Source organism: Actinia tenebrosa, unplaced genomic scaffold (assembly GCF_029948245.1).
Source record: "Actinia tenebrosa isolate PJP-AT-01 unplaced genomic scaffold, QUT_ActTen_1.0 PGA_scaffold13__45_contigs__length_12533684, whole genome shotgun sequence".
Lineage (NCBI taxonomy): Eukaryota > Metazoa > Cnidaria > Anthozoa > Actiniaria > Actiniidae > Actinia > Actinia tenebrosa.
Window position 1 is genome coordinate 6,742,588 of NW_028292573.1, and position 11,970 is coordinate 6,754,557.

The 11,970-nt window shown below is 35.7% G+C and overlaps 1 protein-coding gene, 1 long non-coding RNA gene and 1 pseudogene across 2 annotated transcripts; 2 read left to right on the forward strand and 1 right to left on the reverse strand.

Moving 5' to 3' along the window:
- The first annotated feature begins 80 nt into the window (after positions 1–80).
- On the forward strand, positions 81–2,857 carry LOC148911700 (uncharacterized). Its single transcript, XR_016119562.1, has 2 exons — positions 81–1,691; positions 1,906–2,857. It is a non-coding gene; the product is annotated as an uncharacterized LOC148911700 (long non-coding RNA).
- Positions 2,858–3,509: 652 nt separating this feature from the next.
- LOC148911701 (uncharacterized) lies at positions 3,510–8,437 on the reverse strand. Its single transcript, XM_089028732.1, has 6 exons — positions 8,260–8,437; positions 6,750–7,700; positions 6,405–6,481; positions 6,249–6,326; positions 5,894–6,164; positions 3,510–5,343 (listed from the first exon to the last, which is right to left on the reverse strand). The coding sequence occupies exons 1-6, from the start codon at positions 8,435–8,437 to the stop codon at positions 5,219–5,221; spliced, it is 1,680 nt and encodes a 559-aa protein (XP_088884858.1). The 3' UTR covers positions 3,510–5,218.
- Positions 8,438–9,312: 875 nt separating this feature from the next.
- LOC148911702 (uncharacterized) lies at positions 9,313–11,762 on the forward strand (annotated as a pseudogene).
- Positions 11,763–11,970: the final 208 nt, after the last annotated feature.

Here is an 11,970-nt window from a genome sequence, read left to right on the forward strand (position 1 = left end):
AACCGAAGCAAAAAATATATATTGACACAGCGCAACTACAGTAAATGTATGATTTGACAGGATTTGATATAATCAAAGCTTCTAGTGATTTGAAGCTTATGACATTATTTTGTCATGCAAAATTTGCAGACTTTTGAATTAAATTTCCCCCAATTATTTTCGGCATAAACTGTTTGAAAATGGATCATTATATTACAATATTTACCAATTTAGTATATTACTGATTGACTCAAAGAGCCTGTTTATGAAATATAAAATTTATTAACCCATAAACATCAAAGGTAGAACCCATTTTTCTGCCCTGTCGCAGTGTCCATATAACTTAATTGCAGTCATACTGAGATACACTCAGCATAATTTTCCTCTAATTCAATCTGAAAATTAACTTTGCTTGGGTATTTGTAGAGTCCCAACAAAAAAAAAAGCATGAAAATTTATCAGTAAATTAATTATCATTAACAAGCAAAATTCCTTTCTGTGAACTTTGAAGCAATTTTACTTTGACCAAAATTTATAGAGAAAATTGTTTGAAAATTGAAAGAAAAACGTTATTTATTATTGTTTGCCCTCTACCAAGGATTTGCAGCATGCCTCAAACGAATGTAATGTGTGATGTGTAGTTTCACCCCTCCCCCCTTGGATCAATATTTTTATTTCTAAATAGTCACAGGGAAAGTATTGAATAGTGAGGGGGAGGAGGGGTAAGGCTTCCTGGTATGTCTTCATTACTCATTATCATGCAATCAATCAATAAAATAATGTACAACATAAAAACAACTGAACAGGAGATGAACTAGAGTGACTGCAACAAACTCTGGATTGGAATAACAATAAGGTATTTCATTTTACCCATGAATAACAACTTGCATTAACTAATTATGCCTGATTATGCAATGTTTTTATTATTGCACTCTTCTTGATACAAGATCGTTGAAGAGAAATGAAGTACATGTAGAGTTGAAATCTTTTTCTCTCTCATTTTTTGTACACCTCTAAACATGTTTGTAATTTCAATTAGTTTGCTGCAGTCAATCTTCAAGCTTATTTATAAGTCAAGTTTATTATGATTTGATCATTAAAACTTGCAGTGAATTAGCAGCTGAGCCTGTGACCTATCGCACCATTGTTCATGATCCTCATGATAAACATTTTTTGCAGTAGTTGGTATTGTGACAAACAGAGACAGTGACTAAAGGAGTAAAATTAATGACAACCCATACTAAAGGTTTAAACATCTTTCAGATCACATTCAATGCCAACACTCCTATGACATGACCCCATACTAAAGGTTGATGTATCTTTAACATACCACTCAATGCCGACACCACCATTAAATGGACCAATACTAAAGGTTAGGTATCTTTAACATGACACTTGGTGCTGACACCCCCATTACATGAGCCCATCTAGGTGTGGTAAAAGGAGTGACTAGTTAACAAACTTTTGCACAAATTTAACAGCATATTGTTAGTAACACTGGGCACATGAATGGAACTGAAATGATTAAATGGCTACTATATGCAGACGATGTTGCAATTTTCTGAAAGGATCTTTCTAACTTACAGGACATTTTGGATATTGTATACACAACTTGTTCTAGATATGGTCTACAGATTAGCTTCAAGAAAACAAAAACACAAGTTTTAAATGACCTAGAACTCTAAACCAAGGAAGTCTACTGAACATTTCTGGTAACGATATTGAGAATGTTAAGGAATTTAAATATCTGGGACATATATATGTTTTACAGCGACCCAAAAGACTTTTTTGTTGACAACAGAATTATCAGTGCAACTGATAAATTTCACGATCTAAAGAATGTTCTCACAGACAATAAAGTGTCCATGAAAACTAGAAAGAAAATCTTAGAATCCTGTATTATATCTAGACTTCTTTATTTCTCAGAAGCACAAAATTACCGAATGAGGAAGAACTGAAAAAACTCGAAACATGCTGGTACGGCCATCTAAGAAGGATGATAAAAAATGGCTGGAAGAGAAAAACAGATAGTGATGGTGAAGAAACTTTTGCACTCAAATACAAAAATACCGATGTCCAGGATTTCTTATATGTTCGATATTTAAAATGTAACACACACATATGTAGATGACCGAACTCCAATCTTACGAAAAAATTACTTTTCATCAAATCAACCAAAAAATATGTCAGAGATCCATGGACAAAGATCGAAAAACTATTAAACATTATTAAAGATCTGGCAAGAAGATTAACAAAATACAGAAAAGCCTTTAAAGGACTTCTTTTTAAGAACTTTAATCTAGAATAGAATAGTCCCTGTTGCTCAGCTAATTGCTGTTGATAATGGAACAGAACTGATACTGAACACTCATCCCCCTTTTCCTCACTTTCCTCATAAAACCTTTGGAATAGTCACCCCCTTCTAGAATACCTGGATCCACCCCCTGACCATAGGCTAATTCATCTCAAACAGCCGAGACACCAATTACATTAAATAATTATTGTGTTCTCAAGTCTCTCAAGCACACTACATCTTCAGTATAAATCATTATCATTATCACTGCTTACTCAATAGGAGGAACTCTAATCTATTAATGAAACCTTACATTCTGTGTTGACAACATAAAACATGGGAAAAAATGCTAGATTCTTAGCTATATAGGTGGTATAATGAAAGCACTATATAATGCCTCACCCTAACCCTAATGTCAAAATATCTACAAATGCATAAATTCATCAAATCAGGTGAAATGTAAGTGAATGTGTGCTGTTAAGTGAAGTGAAATATGCAAGTTCAATCAAAAATCAGTCATATGATCTACCTTAGCAGTACAGTGCTCACAGCTCCTTAGAAAAATAATAAATAGAAACATGCAAAGCATTGTGGGGATTCTTTAGATGCCTGCAAACAGCAAATGTTTTTCAGCCTTCAACATTAAATTCACAAACACCTCTTCCTCTATAGACAAAAACAGTCCTGTTCTATGGCAGGTCATGATCTACCAAACTGATAACCTGATGTCACTCAAACAGACTAGACAATGTCTCTTCTTTCGGCCTCCACCATGCATTGAAGATTAGACTTTCAACACTTCTTCCTCTATAGAGGAAAACCAATCCTGTCCTATGCAGGTCATGATCTATCAACCTGCTAGGGCACCAGCAGCTGTAACAAGTAGATACACAGCCTCTGGAAACTGCTTCCTTGTTTTGAAAACATTGCACTTCAGCTATTTTTGATATGCAGAAGAGAAAATGTTTAGGACACAGGAATCACATTGGACTCTCACTAACCAAATGAGCTATGCTCATACAAATAAGACAGCTCACACAGTTCATGCTTCTTTTTAGTAAGCTGCTTGAAACCAACACTAGGAAACTTGTAACAAAGACTCACTGTGTATTTTATAGTTATTCAAATTTACATTCATTATAGTCATTTAATACTCTAATTATTTATCTTAGGCACAGGAATTATTTTAAATAAATTAAATTAAATATAATTTCAATTCAAAATGTTTAAACATATATTAAAATAAACCTTTAATGAATTCACTCTAGTGACCAACAATAGTTTGTTGGACTTGATATACAAGATACAGTAAATGCATAAATACATCAGACAGAACCTTAACTTAGGGTTTAGGGTTAGATTTATTATTTACTACTGATTATTTTAATTGACTTGAATTAAATGTTATAAATTGTTTTATCAATACTATGGAGTAGAGAAGTATGGCTTCATTACTCACTAAACTATCAATAGCCTAGTTCCAACATATGCTTCCCCTGTCACGCACAAAGGATTCAATGTAAGGTTTTGTGCACAATGCTCAGTGATCCGTGACAGAAGAAAAGAAAAAATTCAATTAATCATCTAGCCTCGTACTGAAATGCAACAAGCAAAGCATATCTTGGAAGTGGACTATTCAAATAATCTTATAATGTTCTACTTTACCTACTAAAAGTAAACAAAATTGTATGCCCTACATTGTTCTTTGTATCACAATAGACATACATTTGTCTGTACAATAATAGTCTCTATTATATTCTATAGTTATCAGTGTTATAACATATCTTAAACCAGTTACTCACCTGTATCCTGTATTGATTGAATCTAAAAGTACACCATAAGTAAGTATTTCACTCTAGACAGATGTAAGTATATCAGAGATGAGTACCAACCACAGATGGGTTGATAATCTTTAAATAAAGCATACTTTAACATGTATTGTGGACTCCTACAAGCTTCAATGATTTCATTGTAACATTTTTCTTTTTATGTCTCATTATTTTGTCAAGCACTGAGTTAAATTACGAAGCTAAATGTGAGGGTATCCAGTGATTTTAATGAAACCTTAATATCCCAATATCTATAGAGTAAACCTAAACAGTTTTGCATTTAAATATCTTTGAGAAAGTTAGTTATAAATGATTCTCAGATATCTGACTGTAAAGTAGTCTGGCAATATTCTTGGTGCAAATATTTCAGTCTTTCAAGATAACCCGTACGAAACGGGCAGATCTGTTTTTGATCTGCTGCAGATCTGCCAAGAAGTCTGTTACAGATCTGCAAACAGTCTGCTAAAAATCTACAGACTATCTACAGATTATCTGTGGAATATCTGTTGATTATCTGCAGATTATCTGCAGATTATCTGCAGAATATCTGCATAAAGTCTGCCAAATTGATCTGCAGTTAGGTCTGTCAATTACAGACGTTCAGCAGATGCTAAACATTTAAAAACAATATGCTGGCTCCACCAATCATATCCCTTTTATTTAGAGAACAAAATAATGTTTGTTATCAACATTCCACAAGAACATGATTGCTGCAGATGAGTGATGTATAATATGATATCAGGTTACATCATAGAGATCACTACATGCATGGCATACTTCTGTAGATTAGTACGCCCATGCAATCGATCCTTACTCCATACCGAATCAGGAAAAAGAAAGAAAAAGCGTTTTCTAGCTGTCAACAAAGAATCCGTACTCAGACAATATGTAGCTACCTAATTTTTTTGGCATAAAGGCATTTTTCAAAACATCCTAAGTAAGTCATTGTGAGTGAAACACTAATATAGCTACTAATACACGCTTATAAACACACATCCTAAATGTAATAATATATATACTCAAAAATACAAACCTATATAAATCACTTATCTTACTACTTACTCCTTACAAATACACTTAAATTCCTAAAGATACTTTATATTAGTCCTTCAAAGACTTAAAATTTTGAAACTTCCTTAAGTTTTTTTCTCTTGGCTGTCCCAACTTTGTTGGTCAAAATTCGATTCATCTTGGAGACGGTCAACTCCGTGTTGTTTATGGAAGCGAACCGTCCAGAATAAGCTAGAAGAAAAAAGATAGCGTTTAGAAATTGCTTTTCCGTTTTAATTTCACGGCTCAACGATAAGTGCAAGTGCCCTATCTTTATTATTAAAACTTAGTCATTATTGTAATAATATATATAAGTTTTTAGGGACGGACCATTAGATAGTTGAGGGGGATGGGGGTTGCGTAAATCCCCAAAAAATATCGAGCAAGCACTTAAACCTCAAAAAAGAAAAAAAATATCGTGCAACCTCTTCTGCTAGAAGAAAAATATCTAACTGTACGCAAAAAAATAATGTAAAAAAAATATATATATATATATATATATCATGCCAACAAAATTCCTGCAATCGCCCATCAATTATCTAATTGTCCATCCCTTAGTTTAAGGGATTTTACTCCGACGAAGGAATAACGTCCGAAACGTCAGTAAGTTTTTTCATCTTTTCACGGTGTATAATTTACCTTTTCATCATTACTGTTTCATTAGAAACGCCGACGCAGCTCACACTAGTTTTTAGCTAGTTATATCTTCTTAGTTTAAGATTATAACGTAATAGGTGCTGACCTTTCACTGTCTTGACGATGTCCTGATTAAGTGTTGTCATCACGGACCCATCTTTTGACGTTAGTTTGCGGGTCCCGTGAGCCAGACTCGTGGCCAGTGTTTCATCACTAAAGAAAGTTTCTATAAGCAGCAGAAACAATTTTCTCGCATCTTTTCCGCTCTGGCTGTGAATGGAATGGAGCCTTGCAGAAGATATATATACTCCAGATCCTGGCACAAGTTCTTGCTTTCCAGGACCTGGAATGCTGGAGCATTCTTGATTGCTTTCTGCCTGAAATTTGAGAAACATTTTAGTGAGTCGTGCTAAACTACAAACCGTAAGACATAGCATTTGTATCAAATTAGTTACACTTACTGGTTTTAAGTTCTTTTCAGCATTGATGTTAGTGTGAGATGATGCCGATTCGTTGCATCCTCCATATGATGTTTGATACTAAATTTAAAAAGAAAGGTTACAAACAACTCATTAAAATAATGTATTGATGTATAAACTATAAAAGATGCCGCTTACCTGGTTTGCAACGTCGCCTCCTTTGTAAGCGTTCAAAATGTTTTCGAGAAATTCAATGTTTTCAAAACTGATAGGAACTGTAAACAAAACAGACCAATTGTATTTGTTATTGTTGTTTGGTTTTCAATTAAAAGATTCATTTATACAAAAAGAGGTCCTAGAAAATCACGATTGTGAGAAAGCTTGAGATTTTGAATTCTCTTAATACAATAGGCGCTATAAGATTATCGCTATCTTAGTTTGTAATTCCGTTGTCGAACTTATAAGCGTGACTTTAATCGAATGGCATGCACACTGTACATGCAATCCTGTGCAAAACAATGAGAAGTACAAGGGAGAACTTACATGGTAATTGCCTTCTTTTTAGAGCTGCTATTTCTTCTTTGAGCTCATTTACCATTTCTGAGCAGTTTGAACAAGGAACGACTCTTTCGACTACTGGTTCAACTTCAATTTCGGATGTTGAAATGTCTTCCGCATCCAAGTCGTATAGAGATCGTAAGAAGTGACCCATCTCCCCAAGAGATATTTCTTCAGTCACAGTGTTCGACGGACGTACTGGAGTGTAATATGGAAGTCCATGCGTGTTAGATGGAGGTGCATGAGTGTTAGATGGAGGTGCATGAGTGTTAGATGGAGGTGCATGAGTGTTAGATGGAAGTGCATGAGTGTTAGATGGAGGTGCATGAGTGTTAGATGGAGGTGCATGAGTGTTAGATGGAGGCGCATGAGTGTTAGATGGAGGTGCATGAGTGTTAGGTGGAGGTGCAGGAGTGTTAGATGGAGGTGCACGAGTGTAAGATGGAGGTGCACGAGTGTAAGATGGAGGTGCACGAGTGTTAGATGGAGGTGCATGAGTGTTAGATGGAGGTGCATGAGTGTTAGATGGAGGTGCATGAGTGTTAGATGGAGGTGCATGAGTGTTAGATGGAGGTGCATGAGTGTTAGGTGGAGGTCCAGGAGTTTCTGCTGTGGAAGGCTGATGGGTGGTGACATCAACTTCTGTTGCTTGATCCGTATAGCGTTCCTTGAAGAAAATAGCTGCTTGCGTTTTCCCCGCCTCTATTTCAGCATTCTTTTTATTTTTCAATTCTTCTTTCTTGCTTACCGGCTTCTGTTGTCGTGGGGCATTGTTTGTTTTCTTTACTATTTTGTTTTGGTTTTGGTGACCATCATTTCCTTCTTCACTCTCCAGAACAATTCTTGATTTTTTTCGCGGTCGTTTTTTGGCCGTGACTTCGCTCTCCATTTCCTCAGCAACCTTAACGCACTCCAGTTCGAGTTCCTCCTCGTTATCTGAAATACATATTTTGTGATTTGTACATCACTTAAGTCTCTTGCTTCAAGCTCTAAATGTTTCACTTTTAATCATCAATATATACCATTATTCTAGAAAGTCTAAAGGCATTATTTCCCTGTACTCAAAGAATCAAATCAAGGTATGCAAATGTACTAGTGTCACCATGTTTACTGTTGAAACCTAATAGCTGCATAGTCAACATTCCAAGTTTTTGCGCCTAAATTTAATTTCTACATATTCGGCGCCGCGCAAAAATTACCGAGTTTGATTTAGCTTATTGTTCTTTTTTTACCAAGTTGGTAAGAGTAGTTAATTTTGTTTAATATTCTCTTGTATAGATTTATATGTAGTAATTTTTTCAGATAATCCGTACTTTCGCGCAAGTCAGCTATGTTGCGAAGTACACAACCCTTAGTTAAATTGATCGACGGAATTCACTGACTTTCTTTATGCATGTAAAACATGAACATATTTGTAACTTAGGCCATGGCCTACGATGATTATTCAAAATTCGAAGACTGTATATTTTAACACTGATCATTTGTTAAGACTCACCTCCAACCATTATTATCTTGGCAGGATATGCTGTGAATTTAGCGGCCTTTCTACCTTTCCTGCTCTCCTCCCAATCTACCATAGTTGTTTCTCCCTCTTTGACATTTCCATGAATGTTCCTTGCACACACAACGCTGTACTGCTTATCTTGGATCCAGTAAACCAAAGCATAGGCCATTGTACGAATTTTGCTGAGAGGATGCTGTTAGCGTTGTCTAAAACCAATTCGGAAAATGGCGCGCAAAAGTGAACACCGCGTTTGAACTCAGTCCATAAAGTGACATTTGATCAGTCGATCGCTCTCAGATAACATGCCCTTATCGGATCGGTTTCCTATTGGTTGGGTACGAAGATCCATTTCAGAGAGAGGAACCGTGTTTACTTAAAATAGAAAAGAGTTCACACCAGCTTCCTAAGTATATTTATTTTCAGTTTTACCTGTCAACTTATAACCAAAGACCTACTGAACGATTGTACAAATTATCATTTGCATTTCTGTAGATACGTATGCAGTCGTTGTATTCTTTGTTGTGGTCGTAATTTCTCTAAGACAACAGTAACTGTCAGCAGAATTTTATTTGGGATTGGTACCGTCTACTTTTTAGCAATGTTTTGGCGAGTAAAACTTGAACAACCGTAAGTTTTATGAGATCAAGATGATTGTACCTCAAAAACATTATTTTGTATTAAACTTATGAGAACTAAGTCAAGTGATAATTGACCCAATTCACTTTTAAGAAATCACAAGACTGAGCTAAGTAAACATAAAATGACAACAAAAACATCATCATTAGCGAGTTTCATATCCGAGTTTATAGCTAGGTTTTATCTTATTTTTGCCGAAATTCCAAATTTGAACAACGTTAAAATACGCTCGCTTCTAAGCAGCTTGTCAGTGATGCGTTTAGAATGCGTTCACTATTGTTAAAACAAACACCTGAAGGAACACCCTTCATATTAGGTTACAAGTGGGGAATGTATCTAACAGTCAAGTGTCTATAAGTCTCGCGTACGGCCGTGTTTAGCTTCGGATAATAGTTTTTTTTTTCACCAATGGCTGAAAATACTGATGACTATTCTTCTTCTATTTGCAATGAAGAAACAACCGATGTTAATAAGCCTTTCGAAATACCCGGTTTGTTTTCCCAAGTCGAGGGAATAGCATGTGATATCAACTCAACATATTTTGAAGTGGATCAAGAAGACAACAGTCAAGTGTCTATTGGAGATGGACTAGAGGAAACAAATGACACAGCTATCAGTGAAGTTGGTTTTAGCCCCCAAAGTCCATCACAATCACTGGATATTTGTGACTATATAGACCTTTTGGAGAATTCCGAATATGTCGTTGATCCTGAGCAAAGGAGAGAAGAGGTTGACCTTTTAGAGCCCGAATTTGATGAAAGTCTTAATGATAGCACACCATGGCCCGAGGAATTATTTTCAAATGTTACCGATGACTATGATGAAATGTTTTCAACTCCAGCTGAAAACTTGTTCGAAGATGATGAAAGTGAAAACAATGATAGGCAAAACGACGAGCATCATCAACCGCTTTATCACAATGCCCCTTTGACAGTGTCAGAAAGTTTACTGCTGATCATTACTTTCGCCATACGGCATACACTATCTGGAAGCGCTCTGGAGGATTTGCTTGTTTTGATCAGTTTGCATTGCATCGCCCCTAATTTGTGCCGGAAATCCCTTCAACAGTTCCGAAAATTTTTCAAAAACATCAAGAATCCTTTGGTGTATCATCGTTACTGTTGTTATTGCTTCTTACTCATTGATGACAAAGCTACAGTTGTTTGTCCAAACACTCTTTGTGCACGAGACCTTACAAAGAGGAACTCCTGCTCTTTCTTTATAGAGATACCAATTGCGCAACAGATTTGCAATTTGTTTGCTAAAAATGGCTTTTATGACAGCTTAAGCTATCGTTTCAAAAGGACCAAAAAAAATGAAGACAACTTCAAAGACTCCTAGAATACTTTTGCTTTATGCTTCCCTATTTATATGAACTTCGTTATCAAACTATCAATATCCACAATCTTTTGCACCTTCCTCAAGCAGTGCGGGAACTTGGTCCGCTGTGGACCCATTCGTGTTTTCATTTTGAAGACAAGAATGGGTATATCTTAAAAATGATTCATGGCACGCAAAACGTTTCTTCGCAAATTGTCTCAGCAGTCTCTTTCATTCAAAATTTACCACAGATGGTAGAATCCCTTGAATGTAATTCAAGTGCTTTAGCTTTTTATCGGAAGCTAATTGGATTTCAACAAAATACACAGCAAACACAAGTAATGCATAATGCTTATGCACTTGGATCTTCTTTTTCTCGAGAGCTTACAAAGGAAGAGTTCACTGCTCTAGCAAACGAACTAGGATACAATCCTGACTCGAACACTGTTCTTGCATTTACTCGAATAAAAAAGGATAAAGAGATTTTTCATTCAAGTTTGTACAGGAAAGCGACTGTTAGGAATAGCTATACCGTCATGTATCAATCTGGTGGAAACGGTTTAAGATTCGGGCAAATACTTTACTTTTTCCAATATAAGCCGAGTTGTACAAGGATGGGTAACTGTATGTTCAGATGCACATGCCATGCCTTCAATTACTCCATGATTCAAGAGCTTTCACAAGAGCAAGATATTAATTTGTGTACAGACGACTCATGTCCAGTTGAATTGACTCATGTAATTCCAGTTAAAAGGACAATTTTGAAAGTAATTCCTTTTTCAAGTATCGTCACAAAGTGTATATACCTAAGTTATAAACAAGAGCCATGTCACGAAGAAATAGCCTTTGTTGCAACTTTTCCTAACAAACTGGAACAATATTAATTTTTAAAAGATTTTATTTATCAATCATTTCTCTTTCAAATTTGTATTATAATATTGTCAACTTCAATTTCCGGTTGGCGTGCCCCAGTGCGGTGACCGTGCTGTTTTCATGCATTCATATACAAAAACCGCTCTTAGTTTACAACTATATCTGATTCAGTATAAACAAAGCAGGGAGAATGTAGAGTTTTATGTAGTTTAATGTGGTATTTACAAGGCTTTTGTTTTCTGATTCTGTTGAGATTTTGGGTAAACGTAACGAAGCCCTTGACGAAATCGTCCATGTGTTAACAGATAATATAAGTCTAAAATGAAGTCCCATGGACCTTCAGGATAGACCAGCGATTTAGTTAAAGTACAACTTTGACGAAAATTGGTCTCTCGGCCAAAGAGTTATTATGTACAGCGGTTTTACCTATGACGTCATAAGTACATGCATGCAACCTTAGAGTAACGCACTTTGACCAGAATACATTTCTTGTTCGAGTTACCTCGAGTGTATTTGACGTTTTAAACGCCTTATCGTTTTAAACGCGTTAATGAATAAATCTAAACAGTCTTTTCTAAATCTTCGATACCTTATCAAATGATAAGTCAATTCGGGAAAGTTGGAAGCTCGCTATTACAAGGTCAACTGATGTTTGTTTAATTACGGTATGTACCGTGCTTGGAGTAGTTATCTATTTTCGAATGTGTATTTGAATTACCAGCGTTTAGAAATATTAGGCATAAAATGGAAACCAAAGGAGCACTTAAGAGTCGCCTCGAATAGTAGATTTGATAAGTCTTGATTATTTAGCGTAAGCCGAACCCTTTCTTAAACGCCATGCAGTCATCTGTTCATTAGATATTTTTGTCCAAA